The sequence below is a fragment of the Peromyscus californicus genome, unplaced genomic scaffold (assembly GCF_007827085.1).
Source record: "Peromyscus californicus insignis strain IS unplaced genomic scaffold, ASM782708v3 Scaffold_7__1_contigs__length_154581171, whole genome shotgun sequence".
NCBI lineage: Eukaryota > Metazoa > Chordata > Mammalia > Rodentia > Cricetidae > Peromyscus > Peromyscus californicus.
The window spans coordinates 9,406,634-9,426,981 of record NW_026294595.1 but is presented as its reverse complement, the minus strand read 5'-3'; the positions used below and the strand labels follow the sequence as shown (position 1 = coordinate 9,426,981).

Below are 20,348 nucleotides of genomic sequence, written 5' to 3'. Positions count from 1 at the left end.
GAGAGCTCACATCTGGAGACACAGCTGCAAGGCTGAGAGAACTAACTGGGAATAGAGGGGCCTTGTGGAGCTAGCCCCAGTGATACATTGCTAGCTAGCCCACACTCCCTAATGCTTCCCAGACAGACCCCAACCAGAGAACAAGCATTCTGGTGTGTGAGCCATTCCCATTCCAGTAGCACACCAAGTGACACTCGAGAGATTTTTGTGCATAGGACCTTCTTTGTAATAGTCAATTTGACTATAAAAATAACCACTTAATATAGAATATTCTAACTATCGAGTACCAAAAATCGTTAATCTCTGCACTGTGGGTATATGCATGTACACTCAGGTCCACATCACCTTGACAACTGTGTTTTCTTCTTTATATTTCACTTAATATAGATACACTTACTCTTTTCTACCAGCTTTTTTGTTTAAAATAGTGTCACAGAGAAGTTGAGTCATACAGAATCAACTGTTGTATTGTTGCCTGTAGTTACCAGTTAATTTTGTGACACTCGTTAATTACAGGGTCTTTTGTTTTCTGAACAACAATAGATTGTAGCTCCCAGCATTATCCTTATCTCATCTATCATGAATTCATTAATGATAGCTAAGCCCACTGAGTGATGGTGGCATATGCCTTTAATCTCAGGGAGGCAGAGGCTGGTGGATCTCTTGAGTTTGAGAACAGCCTGGTCTACAAAGTGAGTTCCAGGCACAAAACTACACAGAGAAACCCTGTCTTGAAAAACAAACAAATAAACAAACAAACAAAAAAGAACTTGCCTGGAACTCAGAGACCATCTGCTTCTGCGTGCTGCGATAAAAGATGTGCACCACCATGTCGAGCTCTCCTTTCATAAAGGAATTTTTTTTTTTTTTACTTTTTGACATTATAATACAAATACATCATTTGTACCTTTCCTGCAAGTCCTCCTATGGATTCCCTTTTGCTGTCTTTCAAATTCATGGCCTCTTTCTCTCTCCTTCCCTTCCTGCCTCCCTCCCTCCTTCCCTCCCTCCCTCCCTCCCTCTCTCCCTCCCTCTGTGTGTATGTGTGTGTATACTTACATACACACTCATAAATATATTCCTATATACAACCTGCTCAGTCTGTACAATGTTGCTTTTTTTGTACATGTTTTCAGGGCTGACCACTTAGTATTGGATAGTGTGCTCTTCCCTGGGAAGACTATTTCTCTCCATTTTATCTCAGCATTCTGTAGTTACCTGTGGTTTTTTTTTGTTTGTTTTTAAGACAGGGTTTCTCTGTGTAACAGCTCTGGCTGTCCTGGAACTCACTTTGTAGACCAGGCTGGCCTCAAACTCAGAGATCTGTCTGTCTCTGTCTCCCGAGTGCTGAAGGTGTGGGCCACCACTGCCTGGCCTGTGTTTCTTTATTTAGTGTTGAAGCCTTGAAAGCTTTTCTCTTTCCACATTAGCATGTCTGTTGGCATTGTCTGTCTTTGGGATATTTAGATGTTTAGGCAGCCACTTTGCTGAGACTTTATTGGTGTAACTTCTGATATTTCTAGGAAGCACAGTCTCACAGCAGATTCCGTTCCTCTGGCTCTTACAGTCTTTCTGCCCCCTCTTCTGCAACAATTCCTGAGCCTTAAGTGCAAGAGTTGTATTGTGGATGTATCCCTTAGGACTGGGCTTTATGACTGCATTTTGATTGATTATGGTTTTCTGTAATGATCTCCACCTATTGCAAAGAGAAGTGTGCTTGATGATAGGTAAGAACTACACATATCCCGCTAGACCCAGGAGAAGGAGCCCCTTCTTCTTCTTTTTTTTTTGGTTTTTCGAGACAGGGTTTCTCCATGTGGTTTTGGTGCCTGTCCTGGATCTCGCTCTGTAGACCAGGCTGGCCTCGAACTCACAGAGATCCACATGACTCTGCCTCCTGAGTGCTGAGATTAAAGGCGTGTGCCACCACCGGCCCGGCCGCCTTCTTTTTTATTGGTAACACAAACAAGAGGCTATAAGACCCAGCCCTGTTCAGTATATGACTCGGTTAACCTAAAATAACCCTCTGGGGGCTGGAGAGATGGCTCAGTGGTTAAAGAGAACTGGCTGTTCTTCCAGAGGACCTGGGTCAATTCCCAGCACCCAAATGACAGCTCACAACCATCTATAGTTCCAGTTCCAGGGGACCCGACACCCACGGCAAAACACCAATGCACATAAGATAAAAATAAATAAATGAAAATAGCTTTGACAGTTTAAAAATTAATAATAATAAGCCTTCTGAGGCAGAAATGATACAACCATTTCCTGGGCAGAAGGCCTGCTTGTTGGCAGATACTGTAATAGGTGTTCCTCTATGGATCTGGTTTCTAGGGACCTAATGTCTTGGATCAATGGAATACGAGGGTTGGTATCTTCAGATGAGTTAGCCAAGGATGTCACTGGAGCTGAGGCTTTGCTGGAACGACACCAGGTAGGTCCTGCTGACTTAGTGGCTTTACCCCTCCCCGTCTTGGGAGCCAGTGGTTGCTACTAGTGTCGGCATCTTCTACAGGTTACCTCATCACTTCTCTCCTCTTGGCAGGAACACCGGACAGAAATTGATGCCAGGGCTGGCACTTTCCAGGCATTCGAGCAGTTTGGGCAGCAGCTGTTGGCTCATGGGCACTATGCCAGCCCAGAGATCAAGGAGAAACTTGATATTCTTGAGCAGGAGCGTACAGACCTGGAGAAGGCCTGGGTTCAGCGCAGAATGATGCTGGACCACTGCTTGGAGCTGCAGGTGTGTGCATTTGAGTTCTCGTCAGGCGTTTCTTGCCAATGGCCGTACTTTTCTTCACATCTGCTTGTCCACTCTCTAGCTGTTCCATCGGGACTGTGAGCAAGCAGAGAACTGGATGGCTGCCCGGGAGGCCTTCCTAAACACAGAAGACAAAGGAGACTCGCTGGACAGTGTGGAGGCTCTGATCAAAAAACATGAAGACTTTGACAAAGCTATCAATGTCCAGGTGGGCCCTGACCGTGAGGTCCTAGTCTGGATTTGTCCTGAGTCCATTTGGTGGCAGTCCTATCATAGTGACAAGGTTAAAAAAGTTACTGACTTGGTTTTATTAGTTAGATGCTACAATAGCCTTGTTAATATTCTTGTTATTCAGGAGTCAGATGCAGGTGGAGCTCTGAAGTTCAAGGCCAGCCTGGGCTACATAGAACATTCCAGGTTAGCCAGGGCTATATAGTGAGACCGTGTCTCCAAAACAAAACAAAAAGTGTTATTCAGGTGGCAGGTATAGCTATGTGTTAGATTACTACCTAGTAGGCTATAGGGTGCTGGATTCAGTCTCCAGTACTGCAAAAAAAAAAATTTAGCGCAACTAAAATTTTCATACCAACTTCAAAAAATAAACATTAGGTTGGTTAAGATCACTTACGTACTACTCTTGGAGAGCACTTGATTTCAGTTCCCAGCCCTTCATCAGATGGTTCACAAGTGTGTGTAACTCTAGCTCCAGGGGATCTGATCCTCTCTCTACAGGCACCTACATTCAATGTTTATATGTACCCACTTACATAGGCATGAACACATACCCATAGTTAAAAATAAATTATGAGCAGCCATATGGTTGCTGGGAACAAGACACAAGTCCTCTACAAGAGCAGCAAGTGCTCTTAATGGCTACACCACCTCTTCAGCTCTCCGATTTGTTCTATTTTGTATTTTGAGACAGGGTTTTTCTGTTTAGTCCTGGCTACCCTGGAAAAGGCTATGAGTGGTGCAGGCCTTGAGCTCTCAGAGATCAGCCTGCCTCTGCTGAGGTTAAAGGTGTGTGCACCATGCCCAGCCAAAAAATAAATATTTTTTAAGGGTGAAAATGTATGTTTTGATAAGTTAATTCATTAAAACAAAGAACAAAATAGATAAACAACTGTGACCTGAAAACCATTTTGTTGAAAACAGAACAGTGGTCATTTGATGAGCCTAATTTGTTATGGCATCTGCTGGTGTCCAAGCACCTTTTTTTTTTTTTTTTATTGAGAGGAGGGGAGAGAAGGGGTAGAGAAGGGAACAGAGACTGGTACCTGGGGATGAGATGGAAGGAAGAGAGAGACGGGAGGTGTACAAGGCCGGCCTTTTATAAGGAAACATAGAGAATGCCTGACAGGACCCTGAGGGCAGGCCAGTACAGATGCCTGAATGCCAACATTCTTCCCTTTTGTTTACTATAAAAAGGTGAAGAGTTAGAAAGGGTAGCAGGTGAGGCGGGGATGAGGGTGCCGTGTTCTCGAGACTGCTTCCTGCTGGCCTGGGGGGCATCAATCATCTTTGCGGGACCTGAGAAAGCTGGGGTGCTAGCCTCGTCCTGGGGTAGCTGGCTGTTTTGATTCACTGTCCAGGCTCTGTGGAACCATCAGGCACTGCTTGGGCCTGGCAAGATGCGGTTTGAGGTGGATCCAAGTCAACTCCCTGGAGCTCACAAAAACAATCCTCTGTGTTGGATGGAGAGTCCCAGTGATCCGCTGGGTGGGAAAAGTGGGGCTCTCACCGGTGGACCAAGTTCAGGGTCCCGGCATGTCTCAGACTGCCAGGAGAGCCTATCCAAGTCTAGGCACCAAATGTACTTTTAAACCAGCGGGGAGGAAGTCACACCATACAACAGGGCCCAAGTGGGAGGCTTATTGAGGGGAGGGGAGGGTGCAGAGAAGGGAGCAGAGATCAGTCGCTGGGGACAAGAGCGAAGGAAGAGAAAGAGACAGCTGTCCCAGCACCTGTACAGCTCAGTATGACCTGAAGTCCTCTTGAACTAAACCCTACTCTAGTAATGATGATAATCAAGCTGGCTTCTAAGGTGTCGGTGTGTTCCGATCCTGCCACCAGTTAGTTCCAAAGTGTAACCATCTCCTCTGAAAGCTAGCAGGCTGACAGGCCTTGTCCAGCCCACCCTGACCTCTTCGCCTGTTTGTTCTCAGGAGGAAAAGATAGCTGCCCTGCAGGCCTTTGCCGACCAGCTCATCGCTGTTGACCACTACGCCAAGGGAGACATTGCAAACCGTCGCAATGAGGTCCTTGACAGGTGGGTGTCCTGTGGTGATGGCCTTCACCAGCTCTGAGGAGATGAATGCCTACGTGTAAGAAGCCACACCTCCTCCAGCTTCTTCTGTTCTGGTAAAAACACTCACATTTGATCTTCACTCGCAGGTGGCGCCGCCTGAAAGCCCAGATGATTGAGAAAAGGTCAAAACTTGGAGAATCTCAAACACTTCAGCAGTTCAGCCGGGATGTGGATGAAATTGAGGCCTGGATCAGTGAGAAGTTACAGACAGCAAGTGATGAGTCCTATAAGGACCCCACCAACATCCAGGTGAGTGGAACTCATTGGATGCTTGTTCTGAAGTGCCCATGTTACTAGTCAAGTTGTTAAATGAGACTCTTTAAAGGAATATGCATATAAAACCATCCGCACCTGCCAAAGCTTAAGGAGAGTCCCTGGGCCAGTGAGCAAACACTACTGAACTGGTAGAGCCATTTGAAAGCTGTTCTCTTGCTAGTCTCTGTAGAAGCTAGAAGCTTGTCTGCTCTAATGTATCTAAGGGTCCTGCTCCTGTGCTGTCCCCAAATATGAATTTCCTGGGGAAGTGTGATGGCAGAATGAGTCTTTAATAGCTGAGACATTTTCAAATCAGTGTACTGAACTCTTCTTTCAATCTGTTTTTGTAGCTTTCCAAGCTGCTGGTAAGTTTTATATGTTTTCAAGAGTTGTAGATTTTTGAGCTCTGGGGTTTATGTTCTACTTTGTAGAGTACTGTTAACTGTGGTCATGTATGGTCCGCTGGTATCTACTCATCCATCATCATTCTAATCCCCAGTCACCCTCCATCCAAGTGTCCCTGTGAGATGTGGCTTTCTCTGTTGTAATTAGCTGGCAGTCCCTATCTCTTCTTCCCACTTCATCATCCAGGCGAGTTCTGTACAGTGTTTGGTTTGGGGGCAGTAGTTGTCCACTTTCTTTCAAGGGAGTGCTTTTGAAAATGGAATATCGGCTTCTATGTGCAGACTGTGGCTTTGTTTTCCTGGGCTCAAGGTGTCGAGTAGCCTGGACAGAGCTGGCTAGCTTGAGGTGAATCCAGTACACACCCAGGCTGGTGTCCAGAGGTGCAAGCCTAGAGAACTGGAATAGTAAGATGTGCTTCTAAATCTAAGCAATCATTTCTCAGGAGATCACAAAAAGAGATAATCTGTTGTCATATTGGCTCAAAAGTGCCATTGCTGGGAAGAGGAAATAAAGCTGTAGAAGAGAAAAAATGGGTTTGGACCAGCAGTGATGAAGCAGAGCACAGGTGGCTGAGACCTGTTGGTCCTGGTGCTGCTTTAGCAGCCAGGGTCCCCTCCCTGCAAGTTACTGCCTCCGAAATGAAACATTAGGTGCAGAATTCTTGGCCAACTAAACTATTTTGTTGGGGTTTTAGGATTTTTTGTTTTTGTTTGTTTTCTCTCTCTTAGTTTTCTTTCCCAATAACATTCTCCCCTGAGACTGTTTCTCACCCTGTGTTTTTCCCAGAATTGTGTTACAGCTACTGTATCCTCACAATCATAGCTCTTAACATGTTTCATTATCTTTTGTTCCTTAACAAATTCTTAGAAACTGTACCAGGCCTCCAGCTCTCTTCTTCCTGGCAAAAATAAGATTCAGCCTACCTATAGACTGGGTTTCAGCAGCCTCGTGTTTTGATTAATGACAGCTAGCAAATAGAAGGCTGAAAAGCCCAATCTTCCTCAACAGAGGGAGGACCGACCCACTGCAGCCGTCAGAAGTGTCCTGCTGTCTGTTGGTGTGGGATAGCCCACACATGGTACCAGTCAGGACTTCTGTCCGGGGGTAAAGACAGAGGTTGACATGGGCACATGATTAGATTCAGAACTAAAATTGACCCCAGTCTCCTATCAAATGCTAAAAGTACAGAATTTGAGGCTTTGCTCCCAGCCTGCTGGTGAGCTGTTCAGAACTGGCTTTTACCTCACTGCCCCTTTTACCTCACTGCCCCTGAGCTACTGTATCTCCCTTTCTGGCCTAAACCTGTCTCTGCTGGGTTCCTATAGACCCCAAACCATAGCACCCACACAACCTGTGGTGGCTTTCTGTCAACACCAATGCTTGCCTTGTTTCTTACCTTCCCAGCACTCCCTCCCTCCTGAGTATCTCTTTTTGCCTTAATGACAAGCCTGGCAAGAACTGCCTCTGAATGGTGGTTTGGTATTTTCAGAGCAAGCACCAGAAGCACCAAGCCTTTGAGGCAGAACTGCACGCCAATGCTGACCGAATCCGTGGCGTCATTGACATGGGCAACTCACTCATCGAGCGTGGGGCCTGTGCTGGCAGTGAGGACGCTGTCAAGGTATGGTCCAAGGACCTATACTATCTCCAGAAAGAACAGCAGCATGCTACTATCCACTGTACTACACCTGAAATACAGCTTTAGACCTACAGTCTATGGAATTCAAGAACACAGTTCCTGTGATTATTTCCACTTCCTCTTTGATGGGCTCTGATTTGGGTCTTAGGAATGGATCCTTCAGAGATTTCCCCATCCCAAGTGACCCCCATCTCTTCTTAAGGCCCGCCTGGCTGCCCTTGCAGACCAGTGGCAGTTCCTGGTGCAGAAATCAGCTGAGAAGAGCCAGAAGCTAAAAGAGGCCAATAAGCAGCAGAACTTCAACACTGGAATCAAAGACTTTGATTTCTGGCTCTCTGAGGTAATGTGAGGTGGTCCTTGTTCCCTACTACCAGGGGATTTCTAGCATTTGGGTAATGAATGGGTCTGTTAGCCCACCCCAGATTATAAAGGGGAACCTCTTCAGAGCACTTGAATGGAAGTCCTCATTGTGAGATAGGTTCAGATTGCTGTTACAGAGTGAATAGAGGCTCAGAACAGAAAACTGATTTCGAAGATCCTGGATATCAGACTTCTCCCCAAGGGAGTATATAGAGGAGGAGATGGGTGGTTGGTAGACAGTTCCCACAAGTGTGCACCAAGATGGAACTAAAAGTTTCAGAGGGGAAGGGAGTCTGAGTCCAGTCACATATAGGGCATTGGGACAGCACAGGCTCTAAAGAGGGTGATTTGGGGCTGGAGAAATGGCTCAGCGGTTAAAAGGACAGTCTGCTCTTCCAAAGGACCCAGGTTCAATTCCCAGCACTCCCATAGCAGCTCACAACTGTCTGTTACTCCAGTTCCAGGGCATCCAACATCTTCATACAGATATACATGCAGGCAAAACACCAGTGTACATAAAAATAATAAATAATAAAAATAATCTTAAAGAGGGTGATTTTAGAGACCACCACTGTGAACATTTTAGCGTCTCTTTCCAGTCTGGTTTTATTTGCATGAACTGTTTGTTGTAGAGGTGTATTTTATGTGTGAGTTCACAGTGTCATTTTTCATTAGTATTTATGGCGGAGTGTTATCCCATTTCACCAAAAGCCTCCCTAAACATTTGCATATGGGAAAGTCCCAAGAGTCTTTCTGTGACTTCAGAATTCCCGTCTGGCTGCCATTCAGGGGTCCCTGGAGTGCAGACTGCAGTGAACATCTCAGCACACTGTTCCCTCTGCGGTCCTTGCACTGGGGAGCTTCATTGCTGTTGGGGGCTGTGCTCTTTGCCCTTGCATTCCAGAGAAGGCGTGGGGCTGGGCCTCTATCCCTACTCTGGGCAGGCTCCTTAGTCATATTGGACCTAGCTTAGTGGGTAGAATAGTGACTCCTTGGCACACACCTTTAATCACAGCACTCAGGAGACAGGCAGAAGGATCTATATAAGTTCAGGGTAAGCCAGGGATACATAGAGTGATCTTATCTCCAAAATAAAAATTAAAAAAAATTGCAAGAACAAACAGTAACTCATGATTTAAAAGGACCTGGAGCAGCTCTTGGCCACTCTGGGTTTTGCAGAACACTATGCTGCATCCTGTAATAACCATTCCCTTTGGTCTTGTCAACTGCAGGTGGAAGCTCTCCTGGCATCTGAAGATTATGGCAAAGACCTGGCCTCTGTGAACAACTTGCTGAAGAAGCATCAGCTGCTGGAGGCAGACATATCGGCCCACGAGGTCAGCAGGGTAACAGATGGGAGGGTGGGATGATTAGAATGAACCTCAGGAGTATCCAGATTGTTGAAGAGAGCTAGAATTGTTCAAAGAAGGCAGCAGTTTGTGTATGGACTCGTTTCTTGATTTTTCTCAGCCTAGGTTTATATAGATCTTATCTATAAGAACTAATTATTGGAAAAATCAGGTGCATTTTTAGCTGGAGATGGAGCTTAGCGGTCCAGCAGTTTCCTGTCATGCCCAAGGGTCTGGGTTCCATCCATGCTGCTACAAAATTAAAGGAATTTTTTTTTTGCATGTGTATTTTTGTTGTTGTTTGCTTTTTTGGTTGTTCTGTTTTGTTCTGTTAATTTTTCCAAGACAAGGTTTTTCTGTGTAGGCCTGGCTGTCCTGGAACTTTTTCTGTAGACCAGGCTGGCCTTGAACTCAGAAATCCACCTGCCTCTTAAGGCATGTGCCACCACTGCGTGGCGGTTGGTTGGTTGGTTTTTGTTTTTGTTTATGGTTTGAGATGTAGCCTTGACGGGTCTCAAACAAGATCCACCTGCTCTGCTTTGGAGTGCTAGGATTAAAGGTGTGCACATCCACACCCAGCTCTATTTTTGAATTGGGCTTTCACTATATAGCTTTATATGGCCTCAGACTTGCAGTAATTTTTCTGCCTCTGCCTCCCAAATGTTGAGGTTACAGCATTTACACCACACCTGTGGCTTTAAGTAATTCAAGTAGTAATTCTGTAAGATAAGTAACATTTCTGTGAATGGTGATAGTTTTTATAAAAGGGGATGAGTGGGAAGGCCAGCATTGGTTATACTTGTGCAGATCTCCATTAATCCATCTTATACAGGACATCTGGGTTTAAGCTTCTGAGTTGACTTGTTGTGTGTGGTTTATATGATGGGTTTACAGCATGTAGCTCGGCTGAAGGAAGAGGAGGAGGAATTTGATTCAGACTATGAAGAATAGTCTTTCTCTGCTTCTGTACTAGCACCTGCAGTTGGTAACAGTTTTGTAACTGAAATTAGTTTTTCACAATGAACTGTGTCAAAAGCTGTCCTTTATTCTGTATCCTTGGTCTGTCCTGGGCTTGGCATGGATTGTATCTACTTGTGATTCTGTCACGTGTCTGACTCAGTTAGGAAATGTTGGTTCTCTGAAGTTACACATGTTCTAAATATTTGGACCCATTTCATATGTGATACCAAAACCTCACACCTTGTTAGTCTCATCAGAAAAACCCTGGGGTACCAGATAATATTTTTGTTCAAAAAGTTTGAATTCTACCATTAACAATTGAATTCTGTTCCTGTCAGGGGACAGACTCACTTCATCTTTTGAGGGCGGGGTAGGCAATGTTGACACTGGAACCCGCCACACAGCACAGGCTGGCTTGGCTGTGGTGGCGGGCCCTCCTATCTTCGTCTCTCAGCTGCTGGGGTTACAGGCTGAACCCCAACGTCCAGCGCACTTGACCGTTTTTGACAGAGTAGCTGAATGCCCATAGTTTTCCATAGAGTTCTTCTTTAATGTAAAACGTGGGCGTTTTTAAAATTATGTTTTTTATTTGTTGTGGTGGGTGGGGGGGAAGTACATACAGTCAGAGGATAACTTGAAGGAGTCAATTCCCTCCACCATGGATGAACCTCTGAGCCATCTGGTAGGCCTAAGATGTTTAATTAAACTAAATTGGCTGTGGCTTACATCTTTAATCCTAGCACTCAGGAGACAGAGGCAAGTGGGTCTCTGAGTTCCGGCCAATCTGGTCAACATGACGAGACCCTATCTCAAAGAAAACAAAGTTAACCTTTGCTGCTCTCAAAGTGTAGTGGTGAAGTGTGCTTATCCCACACAAGACTCAGTCTCTAGCATCAAGAAATGAAAGGATAAGGAGATGAAGGCCACTGCCAAACAGAATAGGTGGCAGTAAAAAGTGGTTTCTGCTGCAGCCATGGCCCTGCATTCTGCATCCTTCCCACCTTCAGCGCACATGTCCGCATGGTGACGGAACCAAGTCTTAGTGTCATTGATCTTACAGAGCTGCAAGGGTCCGCACAGCACACCCTGATTTATGAGGCTGCAGAGCTTAGTGAGGAATTAATGAGTGCTGTTTTCAGGGAGCTGTCTTTGGGCACCAGGTTTCTGATCCCTCTCTTGTGTCCCTGCCCAGGATCGTCTGAAGGACCTGAACAGCCAGGCTGACAGTCTGATGACCAGCAGTGCCTTTGACACCTCCCAAGTGAAAGAGAAGCGGGACACCATCAATGGACGCTTCCAGAAGATCAAGAACATGGCAGCCTCCCGAAGAGCAAAACTGAGCGAGTCCCACCGCCTACACCAGTTCTTCCGAGACATGGATGATGAGGAGTCCTGGATCAAGTATGTGCCCTGAAGTTGTGTGTTCAAGTCATGGGCTGCCTGGAGGAGTTTCAGGCGTTCTTGATCTGTTGGGGTGGCAGGGAAGTGTGATGTAAGGGCAAAGTTTAGGGACCTTGCCAAACTCCCTTCCTCTCATCTACTGCACAGTAGTGAGCAGCAGTTAAGCTGTAGTGATGGTAACCATGATGCCACAGTAGACCCTGCCTTTTGGGTCCCAAGGAAGTTGCTTTGTTTTGTTTTTTTCTTGTTTGCTTGTTTTTTGTTGGTTTGGTTTGGTTTTTTGAGATAGAGTCTCTGTGTAGCCCTGGCTGTCCTGGAACTCACTGTATAGATCAGACTAGACTTGAATTTTATAGAAATCCACCTGCCTCTGCCTCCCAAGTGCTGGGATTAAAGGTGTGCGCCACCACACCTGGCGTAAGGAAACACCTTTATGTTTCTCTATATGTGACACATGAGGAAGTGGAATTACTAGTGCACCACCAGTGATGCGCCTCTCCTCAGGGCAGGGCCATCCCTCTGTATCCCCCTGACATTTAGATGACAAATGTGCATGGTCAGAGACAGTTCTAGATCTGTGTTTTTGGGAAACAGTGGCTTCTATTCCCAGGAAATGGAAAGGGATTTTATGAAGAAAATGGCAGAGGTTGGAGGATGCCAGGGTTAGTGGCTGAACTAACACACCCCATGGACATGACCATACTGACCATTTCAGGGAGAAGAAGCTGCTAGTTAGCTCTGAGGACTATGGCCGAGACCTCACAGGTGTTCAGAACCTGAGGAAGAAGCACAAACGGCTAGAAGCCGAGCTGGCTGCCCATGAACCGGCCATTCAGGTGAGTGGATGCCTTCTGCTGAGAGAACAGGGCCATGAGGAAGGGCAGAGTCCTCGGATCTTAACTCTGCGGTCATGTGATTGTGATGACTCAGCCCCAGCCATGAAGCAGCAGCACTGTTGGTTTTTTGAGTCAGGGTTTCTCTGTAGAACCTTGGCTGGTATGGAGCTCCCTATGTAGACCAGGCTGACCTCAGACTCTGAGGTCACCTGCTTCTGCTTCCCGAGTGCTGGGATTAAAGCTGTGCCCAGCATGCGTAGCCTGAAGAGATGATTGTGAATGCGATGTTGAGACTTCCTGACAGCTTGAGCCACAGGCACCTGGAACTACGCACTTGGCGCACTGCTAGTGCTGACTCTTTTCTCACCTGTCAGGGTGTCCTGGACACAGGGAAGAAGCTGTCTGATGACAACACCATCGGGCAGGAGGAGATCCAGCAGCGTCTTGCTCAGTTTGTGGAGCACTGGAAGGAGCTGAAGCAGCTAGCAGCTGCAAGGTGAGCAGGCAGGCAGGGAGCTCTTCAGATAGACGGAAGACCTGGCCCTTCCTGCCAGCTCCCAGGCTGTTTTCTTGGGTGTCGAATATTAGCTTGCTCCAGAGCCATTCTGATCTGTTCCTGTCCTGTGAGTCTGAACCCAGCGGTTAACTCCAGAGCTTCCTGTCTGAAGAGTACTGTCTGCCTTGTGTCCCTTAGAAGGCTAAACCATGTTTTACACACAGACACATTCCTCTGTGGATATTTTAGAATATTTTATCCAAAGGAGAGAGCTCTTTTTTATTTTTTTATTTATTTGTTTGTTTATTTTGGTGCTGGTGATTGAACCTGAGATCTTTTTTTGGGGCGGGTGGAGAGGGAACCTGAGATCTTAATTAAACACACTAGTCAAACGCCAATACCACCCAGCTATAACTCCAGCCCCCTTCATGCATATTTTAAGTGCATACTAATGATTTCCCCTCCCCTATTCCTTAATAAGGGGCCAGCGGCTAGAGGAGTCCTTGGAGTACCAGCAGTTCGTAGCCAATGTAGAAGAGGAAGAGGCTTGGATCAACGAGAAAATGACTCTGGTGGCCAGTGAAGATTATGGAGACACTCTTGCTGCCATCCAGGTCAGGAAAGCTAAGCAAATGCTTGAGCAATGAAGGTGTACTAGCTACAGTCTTAAGGCTAGGAGTCTGAAGTGTAGTGTGGGCGGGCCATGTTCCCATCATACCTCCCTAGAGAAAGGTCCTTCCTGCTTCCAGGACCACACTTTTACTCTAAGCTTTCTTTCCACATAGCATCTCCGTGTCCACTCTTCTCTCTGGCATTCTGTTCTGTGTGCGTGTATCTGTCCAAATTGACCTCTTTTGTAAGGATACAGTCTTACTGATAAGAGAGACTGGAAATATCCCTTAATGTCCTTTTTTTCCCCATGTTCATGGCCCCAGGAGTTAAGCTCACTCCATAACCACTTCCAGTTGGTTAGATTGCTGTCTAACAGCCACCTGAGACCGACTTGTGTTGTGGGTGTGTCATCTCTCCACTGTTCCCAGGGTGAAACTAACTGAGCTGGAAGATCCCCGATGGCTGTGGTCACAGATTGTCTTGTGCAGCCTTTCACAACCCCGTGTTCTACTCGAGGCTGGATGAGCTTCCTCCACTTTGTTCAGAGAGGCAAAGGCAGAAACAGCATTAAACAGTATTAAAGGCATTGTACTGTTCTCAGAGCTGGCCCCAAGGCAGCCTGTCACGGGATAGGAGAGGTCACACATCACCATGGTCACGCCTTCCTGATTGGCTTCCTGGTTCCAACCAGCCAATGTGGAAGCAGTTTGCATTGCCTTGAGCCACTCTCCTTACAGTGGGCAGTCCATGTGTTAGGATAAATTCAGTGGCCTCCCTCAGGGTGTTTGGTCCCTAGAAACAAGAAGAGGGGATATTGTTCTCCACCATTAGGTAGCTAGACATAAGACTGAGTCCCTTGTGGGATATGCATAGAAGTGTTGTTGGGTGCTTACTTCCAGCTGTCTGTCCGTTCTTACAACCTAAACTAGGTGGTTCTGCAGACCTTCATCCTTCCTGGGCTGCAGCTTCCCCTGCAGCCTGTTCTCCCTCCTAACTCCCTGGTACCTGTGTGCCATGCTGATGGTGCTCCCCCTGGAGCAGAGAGGAGGGGGACAGGGCTCACAGCTTGTGTCACTCTTTGAGACCTGGCGTATTTTAATAGTGCACCATTGGCTGACCTCACTACTTTGTCTCTAGGGCTTGCTGAAGAAACACGAAGCTTTTGAGACAGACTTCACTGTCCACAAGGATCGGGTGAATGATGTCTGTACTAATGGACAAGACCTCATTAAGAAGGTGAGCCTGGATCCCAGAAAGACCCTTGTTCTCAGCCCAAAGTACACAAGCTGAGGTCTTAGAGGTTGTCAGTACGCCTGTGCCATGTTTCCTATAGCAGGAAAGAGTTGCTTTGGAGAGGCTAGAGCAGTGGCTCAGCAGTTAAGAGTACTGGCTGCTCTTTCAGAGGACCCAGGTTCAATTCCCAACACTCACATGGTAGCTCCCACCTCCAGGGGATCTGATACCTTCACACACAACATAAAGTTAAATAGATTTTAAAAAAAATACTGCTTTTGAGTTAGCGCACTCTTCCTTGGGCAACCAGCTTTTGGCTTTAAGTGAGGAGGACTATCTTGTTAGTTCTTTTCTGACAGTAGGACTTCCAGAATGCTATTCTTTCATTTCTTTTTTATTGTTTTATGTGTATGGTTTTGCCTTCATGTATGTCTGTGCATCACATTTATACATTGCCCAAGGATATCAGAAGAGTGTATTGGATCCCTTACAACTGGAGTTACTGATGGTTGCGAGCCACCATGTAGGTGCTGGGAATTGAACCTTGGGCCTGTAGAAAAACAGGCAATGCTCTTAAACCATTGAACCATCTCTCTACTTTTTTTTTTTTAAAGATTTATTTATTTATTGTGTATACAGTGTTCTGCCTGCAAAGTTTGTCTGCATGCCTGAACAGGGCACCGGATCTCATTATAGATAGTTGTGAGCCACCATGTGGGTGCTGGGAATTGAACTCAGGGACTCTGGAAGAACAGCCAGTGTTCTTAACCTCTGAGCCATCTCTCCAGCCCTTTTTTTTTTTTTTTTAAGATTTTATTTTTTATATGCATGTGTGTCTGTACTATATGTGTGCAGTGTCCACAGAAGCCACAAGAGGGCATCAGATGCCCCTGGAACTGGTATTACAAGCAGTTGTGAGCCACTGTGTGGGTTCTGGGGCCCTCCAGTCACCTATTCCTTTATTTCTTGATGATAAAGGTTGCTATTGAGATAATAGAAAATGTAGTAAGTTAAGTAGAAACCACATGGCACAGTGGTGTATTCCTACAGTGAGTCTGAGCCTGACTTGGGCTGCATAGTAACTCTGTCTCAAAAACATCACTAGGAATCACCCAGAAAGCCACCACTCAGAAATGGCTGTTCTAGATTTTTTATTTATCTTGAAACAGGGTCTCTTGTAGTCTAGGCTGGCCTCCAACTTGTTCTATAGCCAAGGATGACCTTGAGCTCGTGATCCTCTTACCTCTACCTCCCAGGTGCTAGGATTGCACTGTGTACCACCAAGCCTGGCTTATTGAGATTTTAATGTTTGGCCTTCCAGACTTTTCCTCTGAACTGTGTAGAACTAAGCATGAAATGTGTGATTAGTAGGATTGTAAAACTCCATGGGTTATGTGAAACCTATTACAGTAGGGATGGTTTAGTTTACTGGTTACTCTTTTCCAGAGAAAGAAAAAAAGTCTCAGTACTTTGAAAGCAGTGGAGAGTGTCCAGGCCTCCCCAGCTGCAGCTCTAGGCCCAGACTGTGCAGGATCAGTTCCTGAGACGCAGCACAAGTGTGATGACGGCTTGTCACAAAGCTTCTGTTCAGTAACTGCCATGTAGAGAATTGGGATTTGGGGCCGGGCTGGTGCCCAATTGATAGGACCTTTGCCTACCATCTGTGTGGCAGAAATACTTAGGTGTCCAGGTTTGTTCCATGGAGAGCTTTTTCTCCTGGCCATGGTCAGCAGACAGCATGAAACTGGAGTCGTACCCAGACTCCTAGGACTCCTGGCCTAGGAGAGTGAGAAGCTCCATGCCTTGCTGAGTCTCACCCTTGGAAGATGCTGCCTGTTCCAAATTGCTGAGGTGACTGGGTTCTGTAGTGCTTTGTTCTGGGCAGACTTTCCCTTCTTTACACATTTCTCTTTTCTCTCTGGTTTTGTGTATATTTCCAAACACAGCTGACTGGAACTGAAACTGGTGTTCGGGCTTCACCATCTTCTGTGTCCATAGCACCCAACACTCCCGGAGTTACTGTCTCATCTCACAAGGGTTGGGGCCATTCTTCGGCTGTGTAGCGTTTGAATGTTTACATGGTGATCTTCCCCTTCAGAAGCTCTCGTGACGCGCTGCACTCACGCTGTCCCCTCTCTAGTGCTCCTGCAGCACTAGATCCTGGGACTAGATGGCTGGTCCAGGTCTCCACCCTGAGACTTTACTCGGTGTCATCCTTAGGAAGCTTCACCCAGCACTGGTCGGGAGCCGATGAGCCCATGTGACGGAAATGACTACCGCTGGTGGCAGAACTGATTTGTGCTTTTTCTCTTGGCCTAGAATAACCATCATGAGGAGAACATCTCTTCAAAAATGAAGGGTCTGAACGGGAAGGTGTCTGACCTGGAGAAAGCAGCAGCTCAGAGAAAAGCAAAGCTGGACGAGAACTCCGCCTTCCTTCAGTTCAACTGGAAGGCGGATGTGGTGGAGTCCTGGATTGGTGAGTGGGCTCAGCAAGACCCAAAGCTTCCAGCTCTCCCAGACTAAGAAGACGGCAGAGCCACGGGGTGTGTTACCACACAGTTGGATTTCTGCTTCCGGGAGGAAACAGGACGTGGGCTCAGAGAGTCTGCTGCAGGACAGACATGGTAGCCCGATAAGAAGAGGCATCCTGAAGTCAGAGTTGCCACAGCAGTGCCTGTACCAGCCTGGCATGAAGGGTCACCAAACAAGGGTCTGCAAACCTTGACACAGCAGGACAGACCCAAGTACTCGTAGGCTCCCCTAAGGGTCAGGCCATGTCAGAACTGCCCACTGGCTGCCTGGCCAAGGTGCCATCTAGCTCCTGGTTAATGGAACTAGATTCTGGTGTCAGAGCCCATGGGACCCCAAAGGCCCTCCATGCCCAGTTGAGTCGGGTGGGTTACAGGGAGCAGGCAGCCACTGAGTTCAGGAAGGCTGCTGGTAACTTTGAATTGAAAGTGAACGTGCCTCCATCCTATCTGTGCCTTGCTTTCTCAGTCCGTCTGCTCTGTGAGGGCTGGGACAGTCTTCATGCTTTGTTTCACAGGTGAGAAGGAGAACAGCTTGAAAACGGATGACTATGGTCGAGATCTGTCTTCTGTCCAAACTCTGCTCACCAAGCAGGTTAGTTAGCCATCTGAATAGCTCTTCTAGGGGAAGGCTGGAGTCCTTCCTTTAGTCTTCGATGGCCTCCTGTATGTGTGGCCAAGGTCAGGCAACAATAAACACTGCTGGTCCTGGGCCTCAGAGCTTCCAGAGGGATAGAGTAGATGCAGAACCAGGCATCCGGGCAGCAGCATGATAGGCTGGCAGGGTTCAGACACAGGTGCCTGTCGGTCTTCAGCAGGCGGGGTCTGGGGACAGGCCTTCCTGGACCCAGTCACACAGAGTAAACTGAAAGTGGTCACATGTGAACAGTCTGCTATGTCTGAGGAGCCAAAGCCATAGCCATGCCCAGAGCTTGAATGCTGGAATGGAAGGGTTTATTTATGGCCAGGAGCTGAAGAGGAGGCCATTGCCACAATTTGTGGTCTAAGGCGAGTAGGAACATAGGCAGGTATGACTGAATGTCAGCTGGAGGTGGGGTTCTAGGCCGGCTGTCATCTGAGCAGCTGTGTCTGCCCTCTGAGCTGAGGCACATTATGCTCTCTATAGTACATGCAGCTGACTTGTGGCTCCTCCCTGCAGGAGACCTTTGATGCTGGCCTGCAGGCCTTCCAGCAGGAGGGCATTGCCAATATCACTGCACTCAAAGACCAGCTGCTAGCCGCCAAACACATTCAGTCTAAGGCCATCGAGGCCCGACATGCCTCCCTCATGAAGAGATGGACCCAGCTGTTGGCCAACTCAGCTACCCGGAAGAAGAAGTTGCTGGAGGCCCAGAGTCATTTCCGAAAGGTAAGGGTAATTCATATTCAACTGGACCAGTGGAAGAGACAGGAAGGCCCCATTTGCTTCTGCCATGCTGTGCCATCATCCTGTGAGGAAGTGACCTCAGCCCAGAGGAACTAACCATGAGCCTGGACTCAGTGGAAATGGAGGCACATGGAGCCCTTGAACCTGTCCTGGTGAATTTATCCTTTGACCCTCCCAGGATAAGCACAGCTTGTACTGAAGGGCACCAGGCAGAGGACAAGTGGGCAAGATTTTGAGATGGAGCAGAGAGCCAGAATCCCAGCAGGCCTCACTCTCTGAGTCCTAGGAACTGCCCCACCTACATACATAGCCACACTGACACTCTGCCCCTCTACTTCTAGGTAGAGGACCTCTTCCTGACCTTTGCCAAAAAGGCATCGGCCTTCAACAGCTGGTTTGAGAATGCAGAAGAGGACCTGACCGACCCAGTGCGCTGCAACTCTCTGGAAGAGATCAAAGCCCTTCGAGAGGCTCACGATGCCTTCCGCTCATCACTCAGCTCTGCACAGGCTGACTTCAACCAGCTAGCTGAGCTGGACCGCCAGATCAAGAGCTTCCGGGTGGCCTCCAACCCCTACACCTGGTTCACCATGGAGGCCCTGGAGGAGACCTGGAGGAACCTGCAGAAGATCATTAAGGTGCACCTGGCGGGCAAGTCACTCAGCAGCCCTGCTGCCTGCCTCCGGGCTGCTGCTTGTTGGGTCAGCTTCAGTAGGACTTCTGTCCCCCTCCACTTTGAAGTCCCACTGGTATTTCCCCAGGGTAGAGCCACGTTTATGCTGAGCCCATGTGAGGCCAGCTCTCGGGAACTCGCAGAAGGTAGCAGCACCTGCCTGCCTTTTGTCTCAGGAGCGGGAACTGGAGCTGCAGAAGGAGCAGCGGCGGCAGGAGGAGAATGACAAGCTGCGCCAGGAGTTTGCTCAGCACGCCAATGCCTTCCACCAGTGGATCCAGGAGACCAGGTGCCTGCCATGGGGCCCCCAGAGAACATCTGCCCCCTTCAGCTCGGGGACACACAGAGCCTGTTTAAAACCTGGTACCTAAGCCGGGCGGTGGTGGCGCACGCCTTTAATCCCAGCACTCGGGAGGCAGAGGCAGTTGAATCTCTGAGTTTGAGGCCAGCCTGGACCACAGAGTGAGTTCCAGGACAGCCAGGACTACACAGAGACCCTGTCTCGAAAACAAAAAAAAAAATCAGAAATTAGTGCCTAAACCAGGTACAGTTCGCATCTGTCAGCCCAGTGCACAGGAGGATGGCCATGAGCTTGAGTCTAGTGTGGTTTGCATATTCTGTCCCATTGGAGGCTGTAGCAAGACCCTGTCTCACCCCGAAAGATGGAGTGTTGGGGAGGACTGCTTGGACTAAGAAGGCTGGCATAATCTGGTTGGGTTGCTCTGCATGATTCATTTCCACTGAGATGTTGGCAGCTGTCCCAAGTGAGGTAGACCTGCTCAGGGTTCAGTCAGGGCTGGCAGAGACTGAGCCGGCACAGTGTCGGGGCAGCGTATACTGATGTTCTGTTGGTTTTCTTCTCTCCTCCATCCCGTCCTGATTGCTGCTGTACGTGGACACTCCCATGGCTCCCGACTGCTTGGACCTCCACAGAACGTATCTCCTCGACGGGTTAATATTGCCTTCTTTCTCCGGGCTCATGGTGTGGTGGTGTCTTGTGTGCTTGTCCCTGTGTCCCTTGTCCCCAGTGGCCTGACTTGCAAAGGATGGGCCTCCTGCCCACCTTGTCCATGCCCTTTGTCCCTGCTAGAAGAACCCATGGTCTTTGGGGGAGTCACTTCCCCTCTTTCAAGGCGTGAGAG

The 20,348-nt window shown here is 47.8% G+C and overlaps 1 protein-coding gene across 5 annotated transcripts in view; it reads left to right on the top strand.

The window, feature by feature from the left end:
- Sptan1 (spectrin alpha, non-erythrocytic 1) overlaps positions 1-20,348 on the top strand; it is a 65,668-nt gene that overhangs the window by 41,691 nt on the left and 3,629 nt on the right. For all 5 annotated transcript variants that reach the window (XM_052725642.1, XM_052725645.1, XM_052725643.1 and 2 more), the window contains 20 exons: positions 2,335-2,434; positions 2,546-2,743; positions 2,823-2,969; positions 4,927-5,030; positions 5,156-5,318; positions 5,675-5,689; positions 7,219-7,350; positions 7,571-7,708; positions 8,961-9,065; positions 11,230-11,438; positions 12,154-12,274; positions 12,649-12,770; positions 13,252-13,384; positions 14,520-14,618; positions 16,935-17,094; positions 17,665-17,741; positions 18,306-18,515; positions 18,875-19,171; positions 19,383-19,495; positions 20,140-20,157. In XM_052725642.1, the coding sequence (XP_052581602.1) occupies positions 2,335-2,434; positions 2,546-2,743; positions 2,823-2,969; positions 4,927-5,030; positions 5,156-5,318; positions 5,675-5,689; positions 7,219-7,350; positions 7,571-7,708; positions 8,961-9,065; positions 11,230-11,438; positions 12,154-12,274; positions 12,649-12,770; positions 13,252-13,384; positions 14,520-14,618; positions 16,935-17,094; positions 17,665-17,741; positions 18,306-18,515; positions 18,875-19,171; positions 19,383-19,495; positions 20,140-20,157 (2,661 nt within the window). The remainder of the gene's footprint in view (positions 1-2,334; positions 2,435-2,545; positions 2,744-2,822; positions 2,970-4,926; positions 5,031-5,155; positions 5,319-5,674; positions 5,690-7,218; positions 7,351-7,570; positions 7,709-8,960; positions 9,066-11,229; positions 11,439-12,153; positions 12,275-12,648; positions 12,771-13,251; positions 13,385-14,519; positions 14,619-16,934; positions 17,095-17,664; positions 17,742-18,305; positions 18,516-18,874; positions 19,172-19,382; positions 19,496-20,139; positions 20,158-20,348) is intronic.